The 16,048-nt window shown below is 52.9% G+C and overlaps 1 protein-coding gene across 3 annotated transcripts in view; it reads right to left on the bottom strand.

The window, feature by feature from the left end:
- Positions 1-8,799, bottom strand: part of MIGA2 (mitoguardin 2) — a 39,230-nt gene extending 30,431 nt beyond the window's left edge. The window contains exons 1-3 of one of the 3 annotated variants that reach the window (XM_054521183.2): positions 8,649-8,799; positions 4,673-4,911; positions 2,844-3,054 (exon numbers count right to left, since the gene is read on the bottom strand). In XM_054521183.2, the coding sequence (XP_054377158.1) occupies positions 2,844-3,054; positions 4,673-4,768 (307 nt within the window). In that variant the 5' untranslated portion in view covers positions 4,769-4,911; positions 8,649-8,799. Of the gene's footprint in view, positions 1-1,505; positions 1,621-2,843; positions 3,055-4,672; positions 4,912-8,312 lie in introns of those variants that run through there. The other 2 variants (XM_054521184.2, XM_054521186.2) reach the window with 2 other exon arrangements.
- Positions 8,800-16,048: the final 7,249 nt, after the last annotated feature.

The raw sequence follows: 16,048 nt of genomic DNA, 5'->3' as shown, positions 1-16,048 counted from the left end.
ATTTTTAGTAGAGGGGGGGTTTCATCATGTTGGCCAGGCTGGTCTGGAACTGCTGTCCTCAGGTGACCCGCCCACCTCAGCCTCTCAAAGTGCTGAGATCACAGGCTACTTTTGCTTTTTTTTTTTTTTTTTTGAGACGGAGTCTCGCTCTGTCGCCCAGGCTGGAGTGCAGTGGCACAATCTCGGCTCACTGCAAGCTCCGCCTCCATAGGCGCGTGCCACCACACCCGACTAATTTTCGTATTTTTAGTAGAGACGCGGTTTCACCGTGTTGGCCAGGCTGGTCTCAAACTCCTGACCTCGGGATCCGCCTGCCTTAGTCTCCCAAAGTGCTGAGATTATAAGCATGAGCCACCGCGCCTGGCCTTACTTTTGCTTCTTAAAACAAGTTTCACCTGGGCACGGTGGCTCACACCCGTAATCCCAGCACTTTGAGAGGCCAAGGCGGGAAGATCTCTTGAGGCCAGGAGTTCGAGACCAGCCTGGCCAACACAGTGGAACCCCATCCCTACCAAAAATACAGAAATTAGCTGGGTGTGGTGGCTCATGCCTGTAATTCCAGCTACTCGGGAGGCTGAGGCAGGAGAATTGCTTAAACCCAGGGGGCAGAGGTTGCAGTGAGCCGAGATTGTGCCATTGCACTCCAGCCTGGGTGACAGAGTGAGACTGTATTTCAAAAAAAAAAAAACAAAAAAACAAGTCTCCCAAGATGAGAACTCCTTGCCTTGGAAAGAGATCAAGACAACGTTCCACTGTAGCAAACACCGGGTCTCTGTATTACAAGATTAACGGGAGCCATAAGAGTTTTTACAGCCACAGCAGCAGCCACAAAATACAGCAGTGTAGCAAACACCAGGTCTCTGTATTACAAGATTAACGGAAGCCATGAGAGTTTTTACAGCCACAGCAGCAGCCACAAAATACAGCAGTGGCTACCAGAGCTGATACAGAAGGACACAGGGCATTTAGAGAGTGATAGAACAGTTCTTTTTTTTTTTTTTTTTTTTAAGACTAGTTAAGTGTAGTAGTGAGAAGCAGGGAAAACGAGTAGAAGAAGGGGCCAGGCACGGTGGCTCACGCCTGTAATCCCAGCACTTTGGGAGGCCGAGGCGGGTGGATCACGAGGTCAGGAGTTCGAGATCAGCCTGGCTAACATGGCGAAACCCCATCTCTACTGAAAATACAAAAATTAGCCAGGCGTGGTTGCATGCACCTGTAATCCCAGCTACTCGGGAGGCTCAGGCAGGAGAATTGCTTGAAACCAGAAGGCGGAGGCTGCAGTGAGCGGAGACCAGACCACTGCACTCCAGCCTGGGAAACATGAGCGAAACTCTGTCTCAAAAAAAAAAAGCCGGGCAGGTTGGCTCATGTCTGTAATCCCAGCACTTTGGGAGGCCGAGGCAGGCGGATCACGAGTTGAGGAGATTAAGGCCATCCTGGCTAATACGGTGAAACCCCGTCTCTACTAAAAATACAAAAAATTAGCCAGGCTTGGTGGCACGCACCTGTAGTCCCAGCTACTCCAGAGGCTGAGGCAGGAGAATCGCTTGAACCCAGGATGCAGAGGATGCAGTGAGCCAAGATCGTGCCACAGCACTCCAGCCCGGGCGACAGAGAGTGAGACTCTGTCACAAAAAAAAAAAAAAAAAAGAGTAGAAGGATGGCCAGGGCCCGGTGTGGTGGCTCACACCTGTAATCCCAGGACTTTGAGAGGCTGAGGTGGGCAGATCACTTGAGCTCAGGAGTTCGAGAGCAGCCTGGCCAACGTGGCGAAATCCCGTCTCTACTAAAAATACAAAAATTAGCCAGGCATGGTGGTACATGCCTGTAGTCCCAACTTTTCGAGAGGCTGAAGCAGGAGAATCTCTTGAACCTAGGAGGCCGAGGCTGCAATGAACCAAGATTGTGCCACTGCCCTCCACAATGGGTGGCAGAGCAAGACTCCGTCTCAAAAAAAAAAAAAAAAAAAGAGAATAGAAGAAGGAGTGTGATCTGTGACTGTGAGCAACCGACTGAGTGAACTCACTACCTTCCAACCAGCTGAATGATTCCTAACTATGGTGGTGGTCGGATGACTCTATGTGTCAACGATCACAGAATAGTATGCTAAAAAGTACGAATCTTACTGCATGCAAATTAACCCTCAATTTTTTTTTTTTTTTTGAGACGCAGTCTCGCTCTGTCACCCAGGCTGGAGTGCAGTGGCACAATCTCAGCTCACTGCAAGCTCCGCCTCCCGGGTTCACGCCATTCTCCTGCCTCAGCCTCCTGAGTAGCTGGGATTACAGGTGCCCGCCACCACGCCTGGCTAATTTTTTGTATTTTTAGTAGAGACGGGGTTTCACCGTGTTAGCCAGGATGGCCTCGATCTCCTAACCTCGTGATCTGCCCGCCTCAGCCTCCCAAAGAGCTGGGATTACAGGCGTGAGCCACCATTCCCAGCCTAAACCTCAATTTTTAAGAGAGAAGGGGATGGGAGGAATACCGCGTGGTTCAAGAACCACATGGCCCTTCCTGCTCCTCAGCCTGGGGAATGTCCCTCTCTGGACCCAGGAGCCACAACCCTGACCCCCTCTGGACCAAGGTGCTCCCAACGGGTCATTAGCCAATGAGAACAACCAAAACCACCTCCACCAACAGAGCATGCACATCCAACCACATTGCCCTCCAGTACAGTGACTGGAGGGAGGGACGCTACTGTCATCCCGCTCACAGATCAGGAGACCTTGGCTCTGAGACAGGAAGACACTGGCCCAATATCCCCAAGTAGAGAGTGACCCAGCTGGGATATGACCCCAGGATATGACCCCAGGTCAGGCCTATGCCCACCACCTCACACCTACCTTTCTTCACTGAAGGGACCTTCCTGGCCAAGAGGATGGGGAGGGGCACCGTGCCCAGCTGCTCCCCTCCCATCTCGGGACCAACCTGCTTCTTCCTCCTCCGTCGCCTTTTCAGCTGGTGGGCAGCCAGGGCCAGGGCCACAGTCCCCAGGGCCGTGGCAAAGAGGACTTTCCGCAGGCCTGGCGTCAACCGTAGCTGGGAGAATGCAGACTGCAGGGAAGAGGAGATGCTGCTGGTTACACCTCCCTGGGGAAGGTCCAAGACAGCAGGACCGCCCCAGAGCACCTCAGGGACGGGACATACACCGGCTCTCCGGCACATCTGCCAACCAGATGAGAGACTGAGAGGCAGCCGCCCTAGACAGGGAACTTGACCAGCCTCCCTGAAACACAGGCCACAAAAACCTAAAGATGGCAAGATGCCAGTGCCGAGGAGGTGAGGTCTAGGGGCCAGCACCCTCAGTCATGAGCACACAAGCCGCAGTGAACGAGCACCAGCTGTGCCCAGCACTGCACTAGGACCTAGCCTGGGGTACCCATCTGAGTCCCTGTCATTTCCAGACGAGGAACCTGAGGTTCACCCAGGTGAAGACACATGCTCAAGGCGACAGAGGCAGACATGAAACCCAGATCTGCTGACCCCCCTTTCTCAGTGATGCCTCAAAGATGATGACACTCACTCACCTGCCACCCCATCTGAACACTTCCTACTGCTGCACTTCACCCTCTGTCCCCCGGGCCTGGGAGCCCCTCAAGTGGGACTGCACCCCACAGGACAGATCTTCGGTCAAGAGCTCAGTCAGCCACAAACATGTGAGTCGTCAGGGAGGGCACTGACCCCTTTTACAGACTGAGTAACTGAGGTCAAGAGTTCATATAGGACCAGGTGCAGTGGCTCATGCCTATAAACCCAGCACTTTAGGAGGCCAAGGTGGGTGGATGGCTTGAGCCCAAGAGTTCAAGACCAGCCTGGGCAAAATAGCAAGGCCCTATTTCTATTACAAAAAACTTTTTTTTTTTTTGAGACGGAGTCTTACCCTGTTGCCCAGGCTGGAGTGCAGTGGTGCGATCTCGACTCACTGCAACCTCCACCTCCTGGGTTCAAGTGATCCTCCCGCCTCAGCCTCCCAAGTAGCTGGGATTACAGGCACCTGCCACCACGCCCAGCTGATTTTTTTTTTTTCTGAGACGGAGTCTCGCTCTGTCACCCAGGCTGGAGTGTAGTGGCATGATCTCAGCTCACTGCAACCTCCGCCTCCTGGGTTCAAGCAATTCTCCTATCTCAGCCTCCCAAGTAGCTGGGACTACAGGCACACACCACCATGCTTGGCTAATTTTTGTACTTTTGGTAGAGACAGGGTTTCACCATATTGGTCAGGCTGGTCTTGAACTCCTGACTTCAGGTGATCCACCCGCTTCAGCTTCCCAAAGTGCTGGGATTACAGGCGTGAGCCACCGTGCCCAGCTCGCTCGCCTAATTTTTGTATTTTTAGTAGAGACAGGGTTTCACCATGTTGGCCAGGCTGGTCTCGAACTCCTGACCTCAGGTGATCCGCCCGTCTCAGCCTCCCAAAGTGCTGGGATTACAGGCGTGAGCCATCGCACCTGGCCAAAACAATTTTTTTAATTAATTTAAAAAAAAAAGAGTTCATATAGTCTCAGGCTAAAGAACAGGCCTGAAGCCTCAGACAACAAACCCAGTTCAAAGAGGAGACACCAGAGGTCTGGCAAAGCAAGAACGAGGGCTCAGTGTTCCTGGACACGGAGGAGCCCTTGGCTGAGCATGGAGTGTTTCACAGACCAGAGGTACAACCCACCCTGATCCTTACCTGCCCGAAGGTCGTGTACAGGAACACGGGGATCTCGGCCACTGTCATGGCCAGGGCCTGGATCATAGATGTGCCCTCGGCCCTCCGGAACGCCATGGCAGGGCCAATGCCCCAGGCAAAGTCCTCAGGGCCAAGAGCTTCCAAGGAGAATGTCTTCAACTGGTTGCCAGCTGGGTCCCGGGCACCATCCACGCCCCAGAAGGACAGGGACACACATACCAGAGGGCCCCTTCACAGAGCTAAGAGACAGAAGATCAAGTCAGACAAGAGAACGTGCACACGGGAACATGCAGAAATGCACACAAGAGCATCCATGGGGGAGGAGGCGGGAGGAAAGCTTGCCTCTGGAACCCCAGGCCTGGAATCAGGCCCCAGGCCTCTGCATCTGCCCACCAGCAGGCAGCCCCATGCCCACAGACCCTCTGCCTACCAGGGGCCCTGCGAGCGGAAACATCTCTGGCCAGCCAGCCCAGGAGAGGACCCAGAACCTGGGAGATGGACAGGTCACTCTCAGACTTAGGGCTTTAACCCACATTTTCTCTACCTTTTTCAATCCATGGACCATTTGCTAAGCAAAAATCTTAGGCCCCAGACTGAGAATCATTGCATCTTTTTACCTCCCACAAAGTTAAGAATGTTTTCTTGCTGGGCACGGTGGCTCACGCCTGTAATCCCAGCACTTTGGGAGGCTGAGGTGGGTGGATCACCTGAGGTCAGGAGTTTGAGACCAGCCTGGCCAACATGGTGAAACCCCATCTCTACTAAAAAATACAAAAATCAGCTGGGTGTGGTGGCGCATGACTGTAATCCCAGCTACTGGAGAGGCTGAAGCAGGAGAACCGGCTTGAACCTGGGAGGTGGAGGTTGCAGTGAGCCAAGATGGGGCCACTGCGCTCCAGCCTGGGCAAGAAGAGCAAAACTCAGTCTCAAAAAAAAAAAAAAAAAAAAAAAAAAAAACTAGCTGGGCATGGTGGTGCACACCTGTAATCCCAGCTACTCAGGAGGCTGAGGCAGAAGAATCACTTGAACCCGGGAAGCAGAGGTTGCAGTGAGCTGAGATCATAACAATGCACTCCAGCCTGGGCTACAGAGCGAGACTCTGTCTCAAAAAAAATAATAATAATAATATTAAAATAAAGAGGCTGGGCACGGTGGCTCACACCTGTAATCCCAGCACTTTGGGAGGCTGAGGAGGGAGGATCATGAGGTCAGGAGATCAAGATCATCCTGGCTAACACAGTGAAACCCCATCTCTACTAAAAATACAAAAGATTAGCTGGGCGTTGTAGCGGGCACCTGTAATCACAGCTACTCTGAAGGCTGAGGCAGGAGAATGGCGTAAACCCAGGAGGCGGAGCTTGCAGGGAGCCTAGATCACGCCACTGCACTCCAACCTGGGCAATAGAGTGAGACTCCATCTCAAAAAATAAATAAATAAAAAACAAAAAAAAAATAAAATAAAACACACACACACACAAAAACAAAAAGCTACTCCACACTACGTATTTTGTGCCGCATTCTTTGCATCCATCATCTCACTAAATCATTAGAATCTTGTGAGGTTGGCTGGGGTGGCTCACGCCTGTAATCCCAGCACTTTGGAAGGCCAAGGCGGGTGGATCACCTGAGGTCAGGACTTCGAGACTGGCCTGGTCAACATGGTGAAACCCCGTCTCTACTAAAAATACAAAAATTAGCCAGTGTGGTGGCATGTGCCTGTAATCCCAGCTACTTGGGAGGCTGAGGCAGGAGAATCGCCTGAATCCAGGAGGCAGAGGTTGCAGTGAGCCTAGATCGTGCCACTGCACTCCAGCCTGGGTGACAGAGCAAGACTCTGCCTCAAAAAAGAAAAAAAGACAAACGAAAAAAAGGATTCTGTGAAGTTGATGCCACCCACCTTCCCCCCAGCTTCACCTCTGGTTTCCAATGAGGAAACTGAATCTCAGACAAGCTAAGTCAGGAGTCCAAAGTCACACAGCTGATACATGGTAGAGTCAGACTTTGTGCTCAGTGCAATGCTTTTGCTAAATTTGACATGCGGCAGGAAGTAGCAAGCCCCAGCAGACCACAGAGGACTGGGCAGCTTTCCCCTGGACCTTGGGAGATACTCCCCTCCCCGCCAGGGTACCCCATTGCCCCTTCCCAAGGCCAGGAAATAAGTGGCTTGATCACACCTAGCCCGGACCCCAAGACCCGGCAGGGTCCTCCCCCACTTCCAGCTCCAAGCCCAAGGATGCCTTCAAGGTCTCCCGGGACCTCAAGCGGAAGGAACACACAGGCCAGGACAGACCCTGTCTCCCTGGGATGGCAGCCAAAGTCACTAGGCGAGCAGAAGAAACAGCTTCTCCCCCAGTGAGTGGGAAAGACTGAGGAGCCTGTCAGTCTAGCTCTAGGGCTGCGGGGTGTGTGTGAGAGGAGGCACGGGCAGGGTGATGGTCTAGGGCTAAGGAAGCTTCCAGGTTGTCAAGGGTAGAGACATCCGCCCAGGAGGCTGTGAATTGAGCTACGTGAGCTGCAGTGGTCAGGACCTAGGTTAATACTGTAAGCCACGTCCCCCTACCCTTCACCCCAACCCCAGGCTGGCTCAGGTCTCAGAAAGAGGGAAGACAAGAACATCAGAGAGCCAGCAGCTACTATTTCCCAAGCCCTTATTCCAGGCCAGACTCAGAACAGGCTCTCCACCACAGGCTTTGGGTCCAGTCCTCTCAGAACCCTCCCAATGACCAATGTTTATCTCAAGGATGGGGAAACGCGGAGGCTCTGAGATGAGGCAGCCTGCCTGAGGTCACCGAGTACTAAGCGGCCAAGCTCTGGGGGATCTCAAGGCTGTGGTAGGGTTTCCCAGCTGCTGCCTGCTACAACTGCCACTGCTCCTTCCAGGCCACACCTGTAGGACTTCTGGGCCCCCAAGTGAGAAGCCCACGTGGTGTTAAAGATGAGCCTGAACAAATGCTCCAGGGAGACTGAGGCCCACTGTTTGCGGGAGAGTCCAGAGCAGCCCCTGCTGTCCCCACTGGGAGTTAGAGCCTGCAGGTTCGAGGTAACACCACCAGCCCCCAAGCCTGCTTCACTCCAGGGATGGATCCAAATCCAGTCAACCCACACTCTGTCCGTCCCCCTGGCACTCTGTCCGTCCCCCACGGCCTAAGCTGAGACCCCTCCACCTTCTCTCCACAATGAAAAGTCCACGGCAAGGTCCCCTACCAAATGGACACTTCTACTGCTGTGCAGGGCCTGGCCCCATTTGGGCAGCCATCTCTCGTGCCCTACAATCTTAGGCGGACACCTCCTAATTCCACCGTCACCACAGCACTTACAGCACCCTCAGCCTGGGTGCCTAAGCTTATCATCCCACGCGCCTCCTCCCCTGCGCTAGACAACCCCACTAATGACTCTGGCCTGTGCACTCACTCATTCCGCCTGGACCCCAACAACGTCCCTGACTCCCTTGAGCCATTCTGCCCAGTCTCCTATTCACCCCATGCCGGACCCCTCAACAGTCCCACCATGCCGGGCACTGGACATCCCCGCCTTGGACCTCAGCAATATCCCCGTCTTCAGAAATTGCTCACTCCACCCCAGACATCTTGGGCAGCCCCTTCTTCTCTTGCCCCCACCCCGGAATATCCTTGAAACTCACCCAGGTACCCTCTGGCGCCGCTCACGGCCCGCACACCTGCTCCTTCCATCCTGGGTGCTTTCCCCGCCTCGGATCGGGTACCTGCGCGCCTGCTCCAATCCCCGCCACGTTCCAGGCCTGGGCATCACCTCCCTGACCCAAGTACCTTCTCGTTCCACTCCCAAGCAAGGCACCCTCTCGCACCGTCCCCGGCCCAGGTACCCACTCATTCCAACCCCGACACCTTCCTGGTCCAGTTGGGCCCGGACACCTGCGCCTACTCGGTCCTCCGCTTAAGTCCCGGGGCCTGCTGCGCTGCCCGCCCGCCTTGGGGGCTCAGCCCGGGCCGATACTCACCCGGGATCCCATCGCTGCGGAAGGGCAGCGTCTCCTTCCCCGGCGGCTGCGCAACCAAACGGCCGCCGGGGGCGTGGCCTAGCGCCAGGCCCCCACCCTTTTCTGGCCAATGAGCATCTCTGAGTCGCTCAGGGCCGCCGCAGCTTCTGGCCAATTAGGCGGGTCATGTGACCAAGCTTATATTCCTCCTCTCCCGCCCTCTTCCACGCCCCCTAGTGCGGTTGAAGCGCGAAAGTGGTCTCTTCTCTTCTACTATTGGCCATTCAGATTAGATCGACATGGGCGGCTGGGTGGGGCGGGGCCACTCTTAATGGGGCTGAAGCGGAGCAGTCAGGCCTCCAAGGGGCTTTCTTGGAGGACGCCAAACAGGCTAAGCCCTCGTATTAAGATCCTCTACTCTTGTCGTTCCCCACAAGGACAAATCCTTCCCACTCTCCAAGCGCCCATTTTCAAATACTACCGCCCCTGACTTCCTGCAGCATGCTCTTATACTGTCGCCACTCTCCCCCTTGTTCTGGAGTTGTTTGCAAAAGTGCCAGGTCTCGCCGCTAGACAGTGTCTCTCTGAGAGCTGGAGTCAAGGGGTCTTCAGTTCTGGCCACCTATCTGGGTCTTACACTAAATACCAGGATTGAGATCAGGCCGACCTGAGATAGAATCAAGTGTTGCCACTTCAGCTCTCTAGAGCTTACCCCTCTATGAAATAGGGATGAGGCCGGGCGCGGTGGCTCGCACCTGTAATCCTAGCACTTTGGGAGGCCGAGGTGGGTGGATCACGAGGTCAGGAGTTCGAGACCAGCCTGGCCAACCTGGTGAAACCCTGTCTCCACTAAAGATTAAAAAAAAAAAATTAGCCAAGTGTGGTAGCACACACCTGTAATCCCAGCTACTCAGGAGGCTGAGGCAGGAGAATCTCTTGAACCCGGGAGGCAGAGGTTGCAGTGAGCTGAGATCCAACCATTGCACTCCAACCTGGGCCACAGGGTGAGACTCCGTCTCAAAAAAAAAAGAAAGAAAAAAAGAAATAGGGATAAAATCTTCCCTTTCCCAAATCACAGGGCTTTGGTGAGGATGGAAAGAGGACGGTGTGTCAGCCCTTCCGTAACTGCGAAGAGCTGGGCACAACTACGTTTTAAAATTGTAATTGTCGGCCGGTAGCAGTGGCTCATGCCTCTATTGCCAGCACTTTGGGAGGCTGAGGTGAGGTCAGGAGTTCGAGACCAGCCTGGCCAACATGGTGAAAACCCGTCTCTACTAAAAATACAAAAGTTAGCCGGGCGTGGTGGCACACACCTATAATCCCAGCTACTTGGGAGGCTGAGGCAGGAGAATTGCTTGAGCCGGGAGGAGGAGATTGCAGTTAACCAAGATCACGCTACTGCACTCCAGCCTGGGCAACAGAGCAAGACTCCATCTCAAAAAAACAAAACAAAAAAAAGCCCAGGAACAGTGGCTCACGCCTGTAATCCCAGCACTTTGGGAAGTCAAGACAGATGGATCATGAGGTCAGGAGATCGAGACCATCCTGCCCAACATGGTGAAACCCCATCTTTACTAAAAATACAAAAATTAGCCCAGCATGGTGGCGTGTGCCTGTAGTCCCAGCTACTCAGGAGGCTGAGGCAGGAGAATCGCTTGAAACCGGGAGGCGGAGGTTGCAGTGAGCCGAGATTGCACCACTGCACTCCAGCCTGGGTGACAGAGCAAGACTCCATCTCAAAAAAAAAAAAAAAAGGAAAATTATAATTGTCGGTAAAGCCAAATTCCTTCATTCATTCAACTAATTATGTGTGCCAGTCCTTTGGCTGGACATGGGAGCTCAGTGGTGGACAAGAGACAGGTATGTGGTGGCCCCAGGGAGCTCATTGTCTGGGGAGCAGATATTTAATCACAATCCCCTGTGATGGTTACTCTAATGGGGGAATGTGGGATACCAAGGAGACACTTGGGCTTGCCTGGGGAGGTGAGAGGCTCCAGAAAGAAAAGGGGTCCAAGGCCGGATGTGGTGGCTCACGCCTGTAATCCCAGCACTTTGAGAGGCCGAGGCAGGCGGATCACCAGGTCAGGAGTTCGCGACCAGCCTGACCAACATGATGAAATTAGCCAAGTGTGGTGGCATGCGCCTGTAATCCCAGCTACTCAGGTGGCTGAGGCAGGAAAATCATCTCTTGAACCCGGGAGGTGGAGGTTGCGGTGAGCCGAGATGGTGCCACTGCATTCTGAGACTCCGTGGGGAGGCGAGGGAAGGGGAAGACAAGGGAGGGGACGGGAGGGGAGGGCAGTCCAAACTGGGGATGCCCAGTGCATGGTGGGACTGGTGAGGGGTCTGGCATGGGGTGAATAGGAGACTGGGCAGAGTGGCTAAAGGGAGTCGGGGACGTTGTTGGGGTCCAGGTGGGATGAGTGCACAGGCCAGAGTCATTAGTGGGGTTGTCTAGCACAGGGGAGAAGGCGCGTGGGATGATAAGCTTAGACACCCAGGCTGAGGGTGCTGTAAGTACTGTGGTGACTTTGTAATATAAAATTAGCCGGGGGTGGTGGTACCTGCCTCCAGATACTTGGGAGGCTGAGGCAGGAGAATCGCTTGAATTCAGGAGGTGGAGGTTGCAGTGAGCCAAGATTGTCGTGCCATTGCACACCAGCCTGGACAACAAGAGTGAAACTCCGTCTCAAAAAAAAAAAAAAAAAAAGAAAAGGGGGGCCAAGGGCCAGGCGTGGTGGCTCATGCCTGTAATCCCAGCACTTTAGGAGGCTAAGGCGGGCAGATCACCTGAGGTTGGGAGTTGGAGACCAGCCTGACCAACATGGAGAAACCCTGTCTCTACTAAAAATACAAAAAATTAGCTGGGCATGGCGGCAGGTGCCTGTAATCCCAGCTACGCAGGAGGCTGAGGCAGGAGAATCGCTTGAACCTGGGAGGCGGAGGTTGCAGTGAGCCGAGGTCGTGCCACTGCACTCCAGCCTGGTGACAGAGTGAGACTCCATCTCAAAAAAATAAATAAAATAAAATAACTCCTCTAACTGGCAAAAGGTGTTTTTTTTTTTTCTCTAGCAGCCAAATAAGCACTGGCTTCCAATGAAGGATGTATTAAATAAATAAATAAATAAAAACAAGCATTGACCTCGAGATAAGCAACACTCAAACAACTGCAGCTCCTTCAGCTCCCAGATGCTGACTAACTGAACTCCTGTTCTACCAACCTAACTATAGCTTTCATTGGACAAAAGACTAATTTCAGTTACTCTTCTGATAAGACCAACAGCTGGGTGCGGTAGCTAATGGTTGTAACCCCAACACTTTGGGTGGCTGAGGCAGGAAGATCACTGGAATCCAGGAGTTGGAGATCAGCCTGGTCAATACACAGCAAAACGCTGTCTCTATAACTTGTGGTCCCAGTTCCTTTGGAGGCTGAGGCAGGATGATCAATCGCTTGAGCCCAGGAGGTTGAGGCTGCAGTGAGCCGTGATTGTACCACTGCACTCCAGCTGGGTGGCAGAGCGAGACCCTGTCTCAAAAAAAAAAAAAGAATTAGACCACTGGCCATGGACCAGTTCTGGCCAGTTTGCAGAGATTGCCAGTTGTGTGCCTTCATGTCCCTAAAAAATTCTCTTGACATATAGGGCCTAATTGTAATACATCTAAACATTAATTCACCACAAAGTGAACATGGGACCACCTTGATGAATATTCATAGCACCTCCTGTAACCTGTTGAATACGTATGTTTAGTCAACCTATTCAACATAAAGCTCCTACCACAAGTCCTCCTCCTTCCTGGAGGCGATGCAGGATTTTTCTTGACTTCTTTGTTGGACTTGCAATGGGGGTGCCCTGTCTATGTCGGCCCGCCATGCTCAACCCCTTGCGGGAGGGAGCATGTGGGCGAGCAAGTGCAGGATCCGGCTGGCTGCTCTGGGCATGGATAGAAGGAGGCTCCATGCAGGCCCCGTGGCGGTGCCCAGGTCGGGGTGCCTGCAGACCCTGAAGCCCCAGAGGACATGTTACAGTGCTCTCTTAGCTCTGCTGTCCATGGACAGTAGTGTGTTATCAGCTCGGTAGGCTCCTTGCTTTGCCACGTGGGGTGTCTGCTCTCTGCCAGTGAGGGCAGAGGGCCAGTATGACGACCTTTTTCAGGTACCTGCACTTGGTGGGTCTCGAGCTCTCGTCTAGTGTCCAAGAAGAATGAGGTCACCTGGACACTTGAAGGATAGTGAAGGAGGAGAATTTTATTTTATTTTATTTTTACTTATTTATTTATTTTGAGACAGAGTCTTGCTCTGTTGCCCAGGCTGGAGTGCAGTGGCCTGATCTTGGCTCACTGCAACCTCTGCCTCCCAGGTTCAAGTGATTCTCCTGCCTCAGCTTCCCAAGTAGCTGGGATTACAGGCGCCCACCACCACCATGCCCAGCTAATTTTTTGTATCTTTAGTTGAGACGGGGTTTCACTGTGTTAGCCAGGATGGTCTCCATCTCCTGACCTCATGATCTGCCCTCCTCAGCCTCCCAAAGTGCTGGGATTACAGGTGTGAGCCACCACGCCCAGCAAGAATTTTATTAAGCAGTAGAAATGACTCTCAGCAGAGAGGTGAACTGGAGAGGAGATGGGACGGGCAGGTAATCTTCCCCTGAAGCCTGGCCGCTCTGGATGGCTCTTCCCTGTAGTCAAGCCATTTCTCCTCTGAAGTCTAGCTTCTTCACTCTGAAGTAAAGTCGCCTCTCTCCAGTCAAGCCACTTCTCTCTCCCTACCAACTGAGTCTGGGGTCTGGGGGGGTCTTTATAGGTACAGGATGGGAGGTGGGGTGGGCTGTAGGTAGTTTTGGAAAAGGCAACATTTGATTGGTTAAAAGGCACTATTCAGAAAGAACCAATCAGGAGAGAGCAGGCAAACGGATGGATAGAAGTTCTCACTTTGGGCCACAGGATTCAGGCTTTTCAGCTGGAAGGTAGGGTTTTGCCAGGGACCCGCCCCTGTCTGCCTAGTATTTCTCTGCCTCCTGCCTCTGTCAGAGGCATGCTTCCCAGTTTGTGGGATGGTCACCTTGCCGTCTATACCCTTTTATAAGAAATAAAATCTTCTTTCCTTCTCTAAATTTATACATCTTGATTTTTTTTTTTTTTTTGAGATCGAGTTTCGCTTTTTTTTTTCCTTTTTTTTGAGGAGAAGTCTCACTCTGTAGCCTAGGCTGGAGTGCAGTGGCATGATCTCGGCTCACTGCAACCTCTGCCTCCTGGATTCAACCTATTCTCCTGCCTCAGCCTCCCTTGTAGCTGGGACTACAGATGCACACCACCTCACCTGGCTAATTTTTGGATTTTTAGTAGAGAAGGAGTTTCACCATCTTGGCCAGGCTGGTCTTGAACTCCTGACCTCATGATCCACCCGTTTTGGCCTCCCAAAGTGCTGGGATTACACGTGTGGGCCACCATGCCTGGCCGGAGTTTCGTTCCTGTTGCCCAGGCTGGAGTGCAATGGCGTGACCTTGGCTCACTGCAACCTCTGCCTCCCGGGTCCAAGCTATTCTCCTGCCTCAGCCTCCCTAGTAGCTGGAACTACAGGCACACACCACCACACATGGCTAATTTTTGGTATTTTTAGTAGAGAAGGGGTTTCACCATGTTGTCCAGGCTGGTCTCGAACTCCTGACCTCAGGTGATCCACCTGCCTCGGCCTCCCAAAGTGCTGGGATTACAGGCGTTTGCCACCGCGCCTGGCCTACATCTTGATTTCTTTGTTGTTGTTTTTTTTTGAGACAGAGTTTTGCTCTTGTTGCCCAGGCTGGAGCGCAATGGCTCTATCTCAGCTCACCACAACCTCTGCCTCCCGGGTTCAAGCAGTTCTTCTGCCTTAGCCTCCCAAGTAGCTGGGATTACAGGCATGCGCCACCACGCCTGGCTAATTTTGTATTTTTAGTAGAAACAGAGTTTCTCTATCTTGGTCAGCTGGTCTTGAACTCCCGACCTCAGGTGATCCGCCCGCCTTGGCCTCCCAAAGTGCTGGGATTACATGTGTGAGACACCATACCTGGCTAGATTTTTTTTTAAGTTAACACTGGCTAAATGAATGATACAGTCAGCTATAAACAGATAATAGTAAATAAGTCCATGATCAATACAGACAAATAGAAACAAACACATAGTGAACACAGAAACAGAAACACAGAAACAGAGTTGAAGGATTGCAGATGTGTGAATGACATGAAAGTTGATGAAGGCAACATGTACATACTGGCCCAAGTACATGACAGGAGGGCCCAGATAGGTGGAGTTTTGAAAGCTCCCAGGTGATTTAATGTTAGAGCCATTGACTTGTTGACCCAGAACCAGGGCTGGGAGAGGGAACAGGGTCTGGATTTTGAACAAGCCCCCAGGTGACTTGAGGCTCACCCTGCAGAGCCATGCTGGGATAGGTGATAGAAACTGGGGTAAGTATAGACAGATGAACAAAGCCAGAGAGAAGAGGGTACAGCTCGGGAACAGAGCTCTCCACTGGGTTCAAAGGTGAAACCTAGGCCGGGTGCGGTGGCTCACACCTGTAATCCTAGCACTTTGGGAAGCGGAGGCAGGTGGATCACGAGGTCAGGAGTTCAAGACCAGCCTGACCAACATGGTGAAACCCCGTCTCTACTAAAAATACAAAAATTAGCCGGGCGTGGTGGCGCATGCCTGTAATCCCAGCTACTCTGGAGGGTGAGGCAGGAGAATCGCTTAGACCCTGGGAGGCGGTGGCTGCAGTGAGCCGAGATGCTGCCACTGCATTCCAGCCTGGGTGAAAGAACGAGACTCCATCTCAAAAAGAAAAAAAACAAAAGATGAAACCTAGAGGTAGACAGCAAGGAGAGGTGAAGACCAGTACAAAGCCTCCATCTGAGCCCTGAGGGAAGGCATTTGGGGGCAGGAGCACCTGTAGGTCATCTTCTTGCCTGGGGCTGTGAGGAGCTGGTTTCAAGGTTATCACACATTGGTGCTCCCAGGGCAGCTCATTCTCTCCACCCTGACAATGACCCAACCTTTGATCTCCTCCTCTCACCACACAGGGGGCTCCAGGCCCCAGCCCCAGAACCCCCTCCCTTCCTGTGACCGCCACCCCAACCCTCCTCCAATTTGGGGAAGCCACAGGGCCTCCCAGGCTGACAAACAGCTGTTCCAGCGGTGGAGGACAAGTCCCAAGCCTGACTCCGGCTCAGTCACCAAGGTCAGGGCAGAAGAGAGGAGGAGAGGTTAGAGAGGAGGAGTAACGGGAGGAAACCCAAGGGAAACAGAGTGGAAGAAATAAGAATGGGAGGGAGGGGGTGCGAATAAAGAGCGGAGATGAAGAGGCACAAACAGGGGAGAGGCAGCAGGCCTGGGTGGCAGGAGGAGAAAGCAAGAGAGGCCCATTTTAGAGATCTATTGCACATATT

This window comes from Pongo abelii, chromosome 13 (assembly GCF_028885655.2).
Source record: "Pongo abelii isolate AG06213 chromosome 13, NHGRI_mPonAbe1-v2.0_pri, whole genome shotgun sequence".
Classification (NCBI taxonomy): domain Eukaryota; kingdom Metazoa; phylum Chordata; class Mammalia; order Primates; family Hominidae; genus Pongo; species Pongo abelii.
Note: the sequence above shows the minus strand (reverse complement) of the source record. Positions and strands in the feature narration are given on the sequence as shown.